The 14,075-nt window shown below is 49.0% G+C and overlaps 1 protein-coding gene across 1 annotated transcript in view; it reads right to left on the bottom strand.

The window, feature by feature from the left end:
- The window catches only part of WNT11 (Wnt family member 11), a 30,244-nt gene extending 17,201 nt beyond the window's left edge, over positions 1-13,043 (bottom strand). Inside the window, 4 exon segments of the mRNA XM_062578278.1 lie at positions 9,314-9,432; positions 12,702-12,851; positions 12,854-12,886; positions 13,005-13,043. Of these exon segments, the coding sequence (XP_062434262.1) occupies positions 9,314-9,432; positions 12,702-12,851; positions 12,854-12,886; positions 13,005-13,043 (341 nt within the window).
- Positions 13,044-14,075: the final 1,032 nt, after the last annotated feature.

The following is a 14,075-nucleotide window of genomic DNA, read 5'->3' as shown; positions in this document are numbered from 1 at the left end:
GCGCAAACCAAAATTGGGGTATTAGCTCTGATCTCCATTTTTCAGGAAAACACATCTATGCTCCACAGACTCCCTCAAGATTGGCTTGAACCAGCCAGTGTGTATGTTGGCGCTCTCTCTGGGCTGCACAAAACTGCTAACCCCAGCCCCTCTTTGACTAGGGAAAGACTGCGATTCCTGCTAGGGCTGAGTAAGTCTGAACTGAAAAATTCCCAGCGGGTGGAATTTGGCAATTCTGGCACTTGATAATCAGTGGCAAACTTGGAAGTGAAAACACCACTCCACTAGCTATATAAATACATACGTCATGGCCAGTGGATTTCAAGGGAAAGAAAAAAAGTGAAATATTTAATTGGCAAAAAATTCTACCCTGATGTTCGTTTCTGTCTCTTGCACAGCGAGATGGTGGCACAATCCCTGCAATGCTCCCTGTCTGGAGGCAGGCCGTTGAAGGCAACTCACCCCACATTAGATGGGAATCAGTGCTGTGCCTGATTCTGGTAGAGACGTAACTTGATGATACAAAACTTGTGTCCAGTTCTGGGCTCTCCAACACAAGAGAGACATGGAACTCCTGGAACAAGTCCAATGTAGGGCTACTAAGATGATGAAGGGGCTGAAGCATCTTCCATATGAGGGAAGGCTGCAAGAGCTGGGACTCTTTGGTCTGGAGAAGAGCAGGCTGAGAAGGGAGGATGGGGCTAGACTCTTTTCTGTGGTGCCCAGTGACAGGACAAGAGGCAATGAGCACAAAATGAAACACAGGAAGCTCTGTCTGAACATGGGGGAAAACTTCTTTACTGTGAGGGTGACAGAGCACTGGAACAGGTTGCCCGGAGAAGTTACGGAGTCTCCTTCTTTGGAGATACTCAAAAGCCATCTGGACAGGGTCCTGTGCAATGTGCCCTAGGTGACTCTGGTTGAGCAGGGTATCTAACTGAACTAGATGATCTCCAGAGGTGCCTTCCAACCTCAACCCTTCTGTGATTCTGTAATCTGGGTGCTCAGGCAGCTTGGAAGTATTATGTCCTTCATAGAGTCACAAGTCCTGGGAAAGTAGTTATGTCACCTGACTCCAAACTTCCACAGTGGGGCCATCACAATAGTCCTCCATGGTCCTTTTTTAAGTCATGGAAAGGAAAAGCCATGTCTATGGTGCAATTCGTCTGACCTACTTCTGAGCTCTATAGTAGGAGAAGATGACTCAATCCCTGGAAGTAAATCCCATTTTCAGCACCGGTGCAGAGGCACTGCAGTAAACCCAGGCACTGAGCTCAGGCACCAAGTGCGGTGGTGCCTGCACTGTAGAAGTACAGAGTTGAGTGAGATGAATCCAGCCCCTAGCACTTGGCACCAGAAAGTTGTGAAAACTTATCCCAGAAAGCCTATCAGCAAGTCTCAGGAAAGGGCTGAAACACAAATCAGGCAACAGGCCAACACAGCTCGCCACTAATAGAGTAAAGAAGATAAATACCCCAGCGCAGTACATCCTGAGAAGCAAAATAAGCAGACACGGTGAGGCGGGTGCAGTTAAGAGAGCATTGCAATCTGAACTTCAAGCGAACAGGGAACACTCCAGGTCTCTGAGAGAGACTGCACTGTGGGGGAGCAACTCAACTGCCCAGAGGCACCTAGTGACACTTTAGAGGTCTTAGGATGTCCCACATGGGCCCTGGTTGCCCCTCCAGAAGGATGCATGGCTTCTGCAGGTCCTTCATTGTATCTACTAGCCCTGTGTAGACATCTTGAGAATCTTTAAAGGACCTGGAAGTCATTTTCAGGCACCTGCATTTCAGCAGTACAGACAAATCAGGAACAACAGAAAGGCATTCTTCAGGTTGGAATGAAAGCTGAATTTGGCCTGAAGCTAACGCTGGTTGTGAAAAAAGGGAACCATGGAGGTACGAAGAAACCACTGCAGTATGACAGGAAGAGTGTTGCCAGCAGGTCAAGGGAGGTGATCCTGCCCCTCTCCTCAGCCCTGGCGAGGCCTCATCTAGAGTCCTGTGTCCAGTTCTGGGCTCCCCAGGACAAGAGAGACATGGAGCTACTGGAGAGAGTCCAGCGTGGGGCTACGAGGATGATCAGAGGGCTGGAGCACCTGCCCTATGAGGAACGGCTGCGAGAGTTGGGCCTCTTCAGCGTGGGGAAGAGAAGCCTGAGGGGGGATCTTCTCCATGTGTACAAGTACCTGAAGGGAGGGTGTCAAGGGGACGGGGACAAACCCTTCTCAGTTGTCCCATGTGACAGGACAAGAGGCAATGGGCAGAAACTGAAGCACAGGAAGTTCTGCCTGACCATGAGGGGGAATGACGGAGCCCTGGACCAGGTTGCCCAGAGAGGTTGGAGTCTCCTTCTTTGGAGATCTTCAAAGCCCGCCTGGATGCAACCCTATCTAACATGCTCTAGATGACCCTGCTTGAGCAGGGGTGTTGGACTAGATGATCTCCAGAGGTCCCTTCCAACCTCAACCCTTCTGTGATTCTGTGATGGCATTACTGCATAAGGCCTGAGATGATCATCATCAGAGAGAAGCAGATTTGTTACACGACAAGTAAGAGATTCACTTTATGAAAGAGGAGGAAAGATCCGCCAAAAGTCAGGAAAGAAAGTACTGCAGTCCCATCGGGGAAATTCACTAAATGGCAGCAATGGCTGTTTCTTATTGAGTGAGCTGATCTCCAGGGTCTCCACCAAAAATAAAAATTCAGTACACGGGAGGGTGTTTTCTGAACATCTCCCAGGCCTGAACTTCATGACTCTGCTTGTGAGAACCTATAATTGGAAACATCTCCAAGTGTCAGGAGGAAAAAGTAAAGGGTAATGGAGATGGAAAAGAAAACTCAGTTATTGGAGTCGCTTGCTGAGACCAAAAAGTGCATTTATAAATCACAGATCAGGAATGTGAGAGCGGTTAGGTCATCTGGTCCATGCCCTGACAGCCCAGGTTTGCTCGCCCTCTGTCATATATCCACAAATGTCTTCCCCTACCCTCTTGTTGCTTTAAACCCTCCCAATGGAAAGACACCAAGGTCACTTGGAGCAAATGCAGCCCTCCCTGCTCCCCAAATTCTGGGATCATCATGCAGAGACATCCACCTGCCCACAAAGGACATTACTGAGGAGTAAAGTCTATTTGTTGGAATCCCTCTTCCCCTAGAAGGGTCTTATCTATAGCAAGATTTGGTGATGGTGTTGGGGCTCTCCGCCTTCTCCACCCAGTCTCCGTCAGCTGCCAGCACTGGGGAGGGAGACTAGAGCTGAAGGGGCATAATAAAACCAAAATAAAGCAGCCCTCAAGGGCATAGCTGACATAACAGACTTTAGTCATCAAGCTGGGAAAAAGCCCTGAAAAAATATCATCCTTTGGACTCATACACTGCATCAGTGATTGGGCACGTGCAGTTTTACCTGATGCCATCCCATAAATGCTGCTTTTCACACTTGCCTCCTGCTAACATTGTGCTCCCCTCCCTTGACTCTCCTGCCCCATCCTTCATTCTCCAGAAAGCTGAGGACAACTGAGGGGTGGTTGTTTTTTTAAAAATATATATATGTGACCCATCCCTTTAAATAAACAGGTTCCAAACCAAATGTCTCTCACTTTATATATAGCATAGCAAGGCTTTCAATTGAAGTTATGGATACTGACAGAAAACCATAAACATAATTACAGAGGAAATATGATGCATAGATGGATCATGGCTTTCATTTACTCTTTTAATTATCTCGGGCAGTTAATAAATTCATTTGAAAACATGAATGGTCTACAGTGTTTGGTCCTTTGAGAGCTATAGGCCCAGGTCTGCAAATCGGGGCTCCATGAGAAGACTATTCATAGGAGAAGTAGTGTGGCAGAAGTTCCTCTAGAGCTGAGCAAACATGAGTGAAAAACATACACAATTTGTTTTACAGGACCACTGGGCATAGGTCCCATAAGTCCTAGTCAAACCAAAGGGAGAAATACTCATTGAATTGAACGGTACAGGGCTAGTACCCTTTAAAACATCCTTAAAGCATGGAAAGATTTTCTCTTTCTGATATGTACCCTCTCTGGAGCACATCTTCCCCTTCCTTCCTTGTGTGATGTAATCCAAGAAGGCATCACAGAAGGACTGCTGATGAAACCGAGAACTTCTGCCCCAAATTTTCTGCTTTGCTTTCTCTTGTTTCTATACTTACTCTTAACCTTCCAGAGATTTGGGTGAAACAAAAAGGTTTACACAAAATGACATGGCTGTGGAGATTGAAATGTAAAGATATTTCAATAAATAATTTTGATAAATTATTCTGATAAATTTTAATAAAGAGAGGCAATGATTGGCGGGGGAGGGGTGTCATTAGATCTCATTTAAGAATCTAAATCTGCAGAAGCATTGTTTTCTCAGGTTTTCAATTGGAAAAGACTTGCAGGACTGTTATGACCACTCCGTCTAACATTCTGGAAGTCAAGGCCAGGGAGCCTCATGCCATCCCCCTGAAGCCTCGCCCATCACTGCTGTTTGAGAGAGGAAAGGGCTGCTTCAGCTTTGGAACTCTGAGCAGTAGGAAGGCCACCACGTCCCCTAGGAAGTTGTTCCAGTGGTTCAGTGAATACCTAAATCCTTTTCAAACAGAGGAACGGGATTAATATAGAAGAAAAAAAATAGGTGGAAAGGAAGAAGGAGAGGAGGAAAAAAAAGCTCTGAAGTAAAAGCTTAAAATAAGAGTTGCTTTCAGATATGGTGCCAAATCCAGCACTGGCAGCAGTGGGCACAAGGCCACTGACTTCCAGCCCAAGCTCTGACTGAAGTTGATGCCAGCTACAAGCTGGCTCACCCACTGCCGAAGAAGGCTGTGGAGCTTTGTCCAATTTTCTTGAGCTGCCTACAGAGTAAGGAAGGAAGAGCACACTTCAAAGTAATGTCCTATCACTACCACTCTTCTCCCCTCCTGTTCTCCTGATCCTTTCATGGCAGCTCATCATATAGCCCCTTTACCAGGCAGAGCTGTCTCCTTGCAAGCTCCTGTGACCTGCTGTCCCGGTCCCACCTCAGTATAAAGAAAGATGCAGGCACTACTAACAGAAAGCACAAAGTCTTTACTTTTTTCTCCTGCCTTCTGAAAGCAAGTGATCTGAAGCTGAGGGAACAAAGTGCTGGCTTCAGGAAGGCCTTGATACTGCAGGCAGGCTTGAGGTCAGCGAGCTAGTGGAAATCTTAAGGTCACTGAAATGCACAGCAGATATGCTATTTGCTTCCAAAGGGCCTGGATTTAACTGCAGAAACTGTGCAGTGGCCACTGCTGGAAAACTAACCTCGTACCCAGCAACGGCCTGCAGAAGGGCCTGAAAATGGTGCTCAGGCAGGAATTGCTCCAGTGGGTTTGGGATACCAGACCAGCGACAGGCAGAGACTGCCCTAAGTGACCCAGCTCCACCTCAAAATGTTCAGTTACTTAATGCCATGACTTACTGTCAAGGCTGATCTTGCCCTGAGTGTAAAGCTCCACAAAAAGTCACTGCTCCCTTCTACCTCTTTACAATGCTCTTGCATTGAGGACGAAATTCAAACATGAAACTCTTCTACTTTGGTTTTCCAGGCAGAAGAGATGCACTCCTGGGAAGTGTAAATGCTTCTAAAACCTACCCATGCCTGAATGTCCCATCATGGAGAGACCCATGCAATGTTCCTCTGGCCGGAGCTCCCTCTAGTGCTCACCTATTTTTCAGCACTACCGTGAACAAGTCGATCCAGCAACCAGCTTGGCCAACCCCACACAAATTCAGAGAGATAAAAGGCCATGGTAAAGCAGGGGGTGGGTAAAACCAAGTAGGTAAAGTAGGAGAGCCCCTACATGCTCTGGCTCTGAGACATCGCCCATTGAAACTGATGGTGACCCCTTGCCTCCTCATCCACCACGATGTTACCTGCACCACAAAGCAGCGTGAAAAAGGCCTGCTCTCAGGTGGTGACAGCATTTGCGAAAAACAGCTTGCGAAAGTAAGACTCAGGGGGTTGTACGCATTGAATGAGAAAGCTGCCTCTCTTTGACAGCCCTGATCCAGCAAACGGTCTGTCTGCACCCGTGACTACGCCCGCGTAACTCTCCGGAGCTCAGACGGAAGAGGTCAAAAATATGAAGTTTCTCCCACTGCAAGAGCAGGTTTACAAGACGCTGACCTTCCACGTACCGCGCACGATGCTTGGCGGTGGAAGCCTCTGCTGCAGGGAAGGGAACGGTGCCGATTTACAACAGCTGGGGATCTGGACCACAGAACTCGTAAAAAATAAGCCAAATAAAATAAAACAAATAGCTACATTTTATGCTCTCCCTGTTTTTACTAATTTACGGGGGATATTCGTGTTACAGGGAAGTCCTAAATAGCTGAAAATGGTGTTTTTCTTCTCTCTTTCCTCCTGCAATTACATCACATGTTAAATCAAAATTGAATTTCCTATCGCCCCTCATATCAGTGGCTCCTTCTTCTTCAGACTTCCAAACACAGCCCGCCAGGCTTTCTGCCACGGCGCCCTCCATGCTCAGGAGGGGCCTGTAAACATCTGGCAAAACCACCTCCTTATCTTTTTTTTTTTTTTTTTTTTTTTTTTTTTTTTTTTTCCTATTTCTCTTTGAAGCTTGCCTTTGGCACCATGCCTACAACAACGGCCCAGCGGAGAGACCTCCAAGACAAACCCACTGCCGAAAATGCCTTGAGCTTTCCTCTCTAGCACTTTCCTCTCTCTTTGTACCTTCCTTTTTCCTCCCAACCCACGAGTCTTGCAGGCTGACCACAAGCACACGCAGCAGAGGGAAGGTCCAGGAGTTTTTTGCATGGCACCAGCACATGGGAGTCCTGGGCTGCGATAGCAGCTCCAAGGCAATGGGCGCAATTTGCCGAGGGTTTACCCTTTCCACAAATGGTCCCTTAGCCCAAATGCTGGCAACAGCCTAAGTCTGGTGTAACCTAATGGATACACTAGGAGAAATACAGCTAGGGGGAAAAAATGGCCCATGGCTCCATAGGAAAACGAGGATGAGGAAGGGAGGAGAACCACTGAATGCGAAAAATAGTGCTTTGCAAAATCCTAGCTGGTAACATCCTGGTTATGAAAAACAGGGACAGGGACTCAGGGAGTGCAGCTTTCTACCAGGTTTTAAACAGGTGTGAATCGAGCCCGGCAGTGCATCTGGATGTCATTCATACTTCAAATGCCACTTTAATCTGAGCTTTCATCTTCCCCACTCAGTTTGCGATAGGAGGCTATGTCTGTTGGGAAGGGGAGGAGTGGCAAGACCACTGAGTCTTTCCATCAGCTGCCCCCCCCCCACTCTCCAAAAAAGGAAAAAAAATAAAATAAAAGCCTCACCCCTTAACCATTTCCAGGACAAAAGGCTTCATTTGCCAGCGACGCTATTATGAACCTTGCCCTGCCTTCCAGCCTTTCTTCACAGCTATATCTTGTCACTGAGCGATCAGATTCCCTCTGAAGTTAACCTAGCTCCTGCCTTCCGGAGAAGCCCATCCTTCCAGGATTGCCTGTCCTCTCCTCAATGACACGCCATGTCCGAACTACAAGCCTCATCGCTCAGGATTTAGCGCCTTGCTTGAACGGGTCCCTAGAGTCAAGCCCGTGAGCAATCCCTTGGACAAGCAGAGCTCTGGGCTGCACGTCCACGCTAAGTGCTCTGCCGCGTCAGGGAGCCATGAAGGAGCTGGAGAGCTGTGCTGAGCACAAGTAAGGGCTGCAAAGGAATCTGGGCTCTGCTGGGCCCACACACGTGTTGCTAAACGTGATTACAGCAGAGATGTTCCCCATGCAAGGTGCTGGATATACACAAAGCCAACAGGCTAAATATTCAAGAAAACTGGCAGAAGAAAAAGTCAGTATTTCAGGTAGGAGCTGGAGGCAAAGGCTACTCAACGAGGAGGATGTAATTTAGCTGTGATGGCTGCTACAGGGCATAATGCCAATACAGTGAAGTGTAAATCCGATCCTAACTCCCCTCTACCATGGTCTTGACAGTATGGACATGGTGCATTAAAGGTGCCCTAAAGTAGGTGACCACTTCTTTTCCTGACCCCATGCATTTAAACACCTTCTAGCGGGATTCATCCTGCTTCTGCATAAAAGTTGGACGTCTTGTCTCAACTGGCATCTCCAGAGGGCATTCCCAGACTCTTGCGTAGGATGTCTATCTTTGGAGAGGGCAAACAACCATCTGAAAGTGCCTCTCTCCACTGACTGCATACCGGGCAGTGAAGCAATTGGCTCAGGCAAGAAGCCCAACTTTTAGGCTTCCAAAAATTGAGAGAGAGAAATCCCACCTCTATAATAGGTGGTGGGAGCATAACCTCAAGAGACAATGACTAGGGCACTGAAATGAGAATTAGACATACTGTGGGGTCTGTGGCAGGAAAAGTAATGAAATAGGAACCTCTTGGCCCCCTTTTCCTGCCTAATCCCAAGATCCTCACCTCAAAACACAATGTCCTAATGCAACAGACTCATCCTGGCATCTCATTTTACTTTCTCTTTTCTTCCATAAAAGATGCAGATTTGGGGCTAACCCACATTTTGGTATTTATTTTGTGCCCAATTTCAAACCAAAGTAGAAGAGACTCATCACTCATCAAGGACGTGAAACCAGAGGGGTGCTGGAGGGGGCTTGTTTGTTTATTTTGCAGTAAGCAACTAATTGATTGCTTGCTTAAGCCAAGAAATAAGTCAGTGATGTTTTCACTTTGTAAATGCTGCAGTGACATTACCCCCACGGAAACTCGATCCAGACTTGACCACACTCCCTGGTATTTCTTCACCCTCCTCCCCCGCCTCTTTTTTTAACACCCTTCACAAAATCCAAAGGTTAAAAGGTCCACAAAAAAAACATGTTATCTGTCAAGGATCCCCTGTGCCTGGAGATTGGCGGCGTTATCTTAACTGCAGCCCCTATTGCTCTCAGCTCGTACTCAGCATGATCAGTGCTCCCAGCGGGAGAGTTTCCCAGCGTGGTAGGAGCTAACGTTAGAAACTTCATTAAGTGGCTCATGTGAGCGTTCAAGTGTGTGCCTTTCCCTCGGTATCAATGAGGGGAAGAAAAAGCAAGCCTAAATCATGCATATTCGGGGAAGAAGCTCGAGGCATACTGTTAGCACAAGCTCCTAGCACACACACTCGAAACCAATGAATGCCCTGAGAAATGCAGGGCTGCTCTTTAAACGGCTTTGCAGCGCGCCTCAAATAGCAGTGCCGCGCTGGAAGTCGCATAAATTTGTAGCAGAACAGTAACGACTACAAAGATGGAAAATGCAGAGAGATAGACAGCTACTTACATCCATTTTATTCCATAGCAAATCCGCATCTGCAGAATCAAAGACAGAAAAGCAGCTAACAAAAATTGCGGGCTCAGCTTCATTTTCTCCACTGTCGTCCGCTTTCAGAAGGCAAGCAGCTTTTCCAAAGGAAAAAAAATATATGTATACTTATATATATATATATATATATATAAAGGAGTCCTCCTGATTTTCTGAGCGAGGTATTTCCTTCTGTTTGGATGCCGTTCCTCCTTGGAGATGAACAACCTGAAAGCGGAGAGAGAGCACCGGCTATGGTTAACTCCGAGGCTTAGCGAGTTGTCGCGCGAGGGAGATGTATTATCCGAATTGCAAAGGAGTGGTTTATGAATCGCGAAAAAAGCCTGGATTCCCCCCACCCTCGCAGTCCCCTCCCTCGCCGGCTCCTGACAGAACCCTTGGAGTCAACAGACAGACACAACGTATGGCTTGAATTACACCCTGAGTTATGGTCTGATTGTGTGTTTCCATTTAACCCTGCATATGGTAGGGATTCATTCGCTGTTTCACTTTTTTCCCCCCCTTCTTCCTCAAAAAAAAAAAAAAAAAAAAAAAAAATCGTGCAACTACTCGGGAAAAAGAACGGAAAAAAAATCCAGACGAGCCCAAATCTTTAAATCTTTAGCTATTCATCTCTCCCTATCTTCTCTCCAGTAGTACAGATTTCTTCCCCCCCCTCCCCCCGCCCCCAGAAAAGACAAATTATAAAAATTTCTGGACTAAAGCAGGTGCCCGAGCCCTGCAGATGTTTCAGTCTGTCTGATCTGTTACAACAAATAGGTTTTGCTCTTCCCCTTCTGCTTTCCTTCTCACGTCATTAACTCTGCTTCTCACTTCTTCCAAGTCCTCAGGCACCTGGAGCTCGAGGAAAGGGCTGCAACTTAGTAAACACACAACCCCGGTTTGGTCTCCGGGGAGCAGCCAGGAGGGGACAACAGCTGTCAAGGATCCCTCTTTTTCTTTCTTTCTTTCTTTCTTTCTTTCTTTCTTTTTTTCTCCCCCCCCCCCCGCCTTCTCCAGTCCAAACAAATAAACAAACCAGCAAACAAACCAGGTGCAGGACTCAAAGTCTTAGAGAGGTTCTCTCTGTCCCCTGGGCAAGGTTTGCTTATTTTAACAACAGTATTAATAGCAGTAAATGGGTTTCCCTTTAGTTACTCCTTTCAAACGCCACTCTGGGCTTTTCTCTGTGGTCTTTTGCGGAGGTTTTCCCGAGTGCAGCCCACCCCAAAAGCAACCCAACAGCAAAACAAACAGAAAAACATGCCGGGCAAATTCCGCTCCTTGCTAAAACCTTCGCGTTTCTGCGGTCCTAAAGTTCAGGACAAGTCTGGGAAAGGCTGGTATCGCTTCGGGAAATCCCTTTGCGAGACCTTAACCCGGAGCAAACTGATTCTACCTGATCCCCAACCCCGAGCCTGGCTGGATTTGTCCCTTTCTGCATCTTTCTGCCTTAATTCTCTTGTTTAGGTAGTAATTAATTGGAAGGAGATGGAGTATTTCTGGGGGTGTTTTCTGCGATCTGCTGGGTACTTTTTTTTCTTCCACGCTGCTCTTTGGCTATCACAACCTCAGCGCCCGGTGTAAAGGGTTACTAGAGAAGTGCTGTTATTACAAAGGATTTTAGTAACCTCTAGGGGTGAGTTCCCGGCTCCCTTGAAGTCCGAGACGAAACTCCGACGGACTGCAAGGGAGGCAGGATTTCTTCTCCACGGGCTGCTTTTTTTTTTTTTTTTTTTTTTTTTTTCCTTTAATGCCCTCTGGGATATATTTTCTGTGTGTCCCGTGAAGGGGTAGCCAATGCTCCCACGAGCATCCAGGCTTGTTTCAGGCTATTCCCGCATCTATTCGCCTTTGGCAACTCTCCCCCCACCCCGCCACCAAACATCTCTCAGGAAGACACTGGAAACCTTCAGCCCTTAATCCTATCCATGCCTTTTAGTGTCCATTTAGATATTTCAAACTCCCTTATCTGTCTCCCCCGAATTGCTGAACAACACGGACTTAGGTGTAAAATGTTTCTAACGCTCGGAATAACCCCCGATCAGCTGACACCATTCTCTGTTTTGCCTCCCCCAGGAAAAACATCATTTTTTTTCCCCCGGGGGAGGGGGTCTAACCTCTCACCCCCACCCCAGGAGCTCCAGGTTTGGCCTGCGATCGCACCCCTGTTATTTGGGGAGGTAATAATGCCTTTTTTCCACTCGCTCCAGCACAGGTTACATTTGCAAGAGGAATTTGCAAGAGGAGGGAAGGAGGGAGACTTTTTAGGGGGTGGGGGCAGACGTGCTGTTTGCAGCTCTGGAGAGCTCTGGGTCACTGATCAAACTCGCAGCAAGTAGCCTGCGGACTCCTAAGAAACAGATTTTTTTTTTTTTTTTTTTCCCTCAAAGCTCCCTTTTCCTTTCACCCTGAGGTCGTTTGCAGCCAGAGCCACATTGGCATCCCCAAAAAGCTCCCATCTGACACCTCCGAGAGTCCGATCCCGGGGAGAGCAGTAAGCTCCGTGAACTATATCAGTGTGTGAGTGTCCATCGCACTTCCCCCCCCCCCCAATTTTCCCATCCGAGGAGGAAAGACATCCACCTGAGCCCGCTGCCAGGCTGCTGCTGTCGCTAGGAGCACATTTGGCTCTTTTTGAGGGGGTCTAATGCGAACCCCCAGGTCTTGCAGCGGGCACAGGGAGCAGGGACAGGGAGCAGAGGGTGCCTGCAGCCTCCGGGTCTCCTCTCTCCCCTGACGCTCCCAGGGTCTCCCCTGTCCCCTGAAGCCCTTGGGTCTCCCCTTCTCCTCTGCATCTCCTCTGATGCTCCCAGGATCTTCCCTTTCCTTGGCAGTTCCCTGTGTCTCTCCTCTCCCCTGCAGCCCCCGGGTTTCCCCTCTCCCCTGATACCCCAGGAATCTCCCCTTTCCCTTGCAGTTTCTTCGGTCTCCCCTGATGCTCCCGGGATCTCCCCTTTCCCTTGCAGCTCTGGGATCTCCCCTCTCCCCTGCAGCCTCCCCCTCCCGCCCCGGGTTTCCCCCTGTCCCTCGCAGGCTCTTAAATCTCCCCTCTCCCCGACACCCCCAGGATCTTCCCTCTCCCCTTTCGGCTCCGTGTCTCCCCTCTCCCTTGCAGGCTCAGAGATCTCCCCTGCAGCCCCCTCCCCCGGCCCTGCTCCATCCTCTCCCTCGCACCTTTGGCATTTCAGAGGGCTCCTGCTGAGCCCGGGCACTGCCCCCGCGCACCGATGCGGTGCCGGCCCCGCACCGCTCCGCGCAGCCGAGCCGCCCCCAGCGCCGCCCCCCGCTCCTCTCCGCTTACCTCCGCTGGGCTACGCGGGGGCGGCGGGGCCGAGCCGGGCCGAGCCGAGCCGAGCCGGGCCACGCCGGGCCGGGCTGGGCAGCAGCGCGGGGGCCGGGGCGCCTCTGCCGCGGCGGCCCGCGGAGCCTCCTTATATGCGGCCCCCGCGGCTTTGATATGCGGCGTGATGTCAGCCCGCATTAGCATAACAAAAGGCTCCGCGGGGAGGGCTGCGCGCCCCGCGGATCCCCCCGCGGCCGGGGGCGGGCGGCCGGGCTCCGCGGGGCGCGCTCGCGCAGAGAGGCGGCGGCGGGCGGGGAAAACGCCCCCGCAGGCCCCTTCCCTTTTCCCTTTTCCCTTTTCCCTTTTCCCTTTTCCCTTTTCCCTTTCCTTTTTTCCTCTTGCTTTTCCCTCCCCCCTTTCCATTTCCCTTTCCCTGGACCCCCGCGGAGCCGCGGCGCGGCGGCGGGGTCGCAAAATCAGTGCGAGCGAATAGCCCGTATCCCTTGAAAATCTGCGATTTGGGTGTCGCGCACTTCCCTCCTCCCTCGTGGTGCCCGGACCTTCCGCAGGGTTTTTCTTCGGGCTTTGGGGGGCTGCAAGGGACGCGGTTGCGGCTGGGCTGCAGCGGAGGGCCAGCGCTCGCATTGCTGTTGCATTATTCTAATGAGCAGTTAATGATTCGCAAAAAAAAATGGCCAGTTAATATTTTCGCCGGAAACTTTAAATGTTACCTCTCCAGAGGATGATTAGAGTTTGCCTGGCCGTGCGACTGACTTGCCGAAGGACAAAGACACTTTTCATGCACAGGTCTGTCAGGTGGATTTCCTTTTCCTCCGAGGCTAAGAAATCACTGCACGGCAGTCGTAACGCTGAACACAAATACACGTCCTGCCTCATTGAATCCTGTTGTCAGCTGTCGATTTTCACAACTGCATTTTCTTTGATCATTCCTTAACCAGTGGAAAGTTCTGTTTTTGAAATCTGTTTCTTTTTTTCTTTTCTTTTCCTTCTCTTCTCTTCTCTTCTCTTCTCTTCTCTTCTCTTCTCTTCTCTTCTCTTCTCTTCTCTTCTCTTCTCTTCTCTTCTCTTCTCTTCTTTCTTCTTCTTCTTCTTCTTCTTCCTTTCATGCCAGTCTTAGTGATGGAGGCTTGATGTTCCATGCTTCCCCCTAAAGAAAAAGAAAAAGTAATAAAAAGAGAAAGAAAAGTGTGGCTGTCTAGTCAGCTCTAAACCCCACAAGTCTGAATTTAAGGCTCCTATGGCAGCCACGGATTGTGAACAAACTGGTGCCATTTTGCTCAGTCAGTTTAACTGTGGGTTTCAGGTGGAAGAAGAGAAGACTATAGACACTATATTGTTAGGATCTATTCTTCAGAACAAATTTCCTAGAGGTCTCCTTTCAGAAAAGCTATTTATATGGGCTAATATTTTTATCTGTCGGTCCCCATGCTGGAA

Source organism: Rhea pennata, chromosome 1 (genome assembly GCF_028389875.1).
Source record: "Rhea pennata isolate bPtePen1 chromosome 1, bPtePen1.pri, whole genome shotgun sequence".
NCBI classification, from domain to species: domain Eukaryota; kingdom Metazoa; phylum Chordata; class Aves; order Rheiformes; family Rheidae; genus Rhea; species Rhea pennata.
The sequence above is the reverse complement of the archived record's forward strand: the minus strand, read 5'-3'. Positions and strand labels throughout refer to the sequence as shown.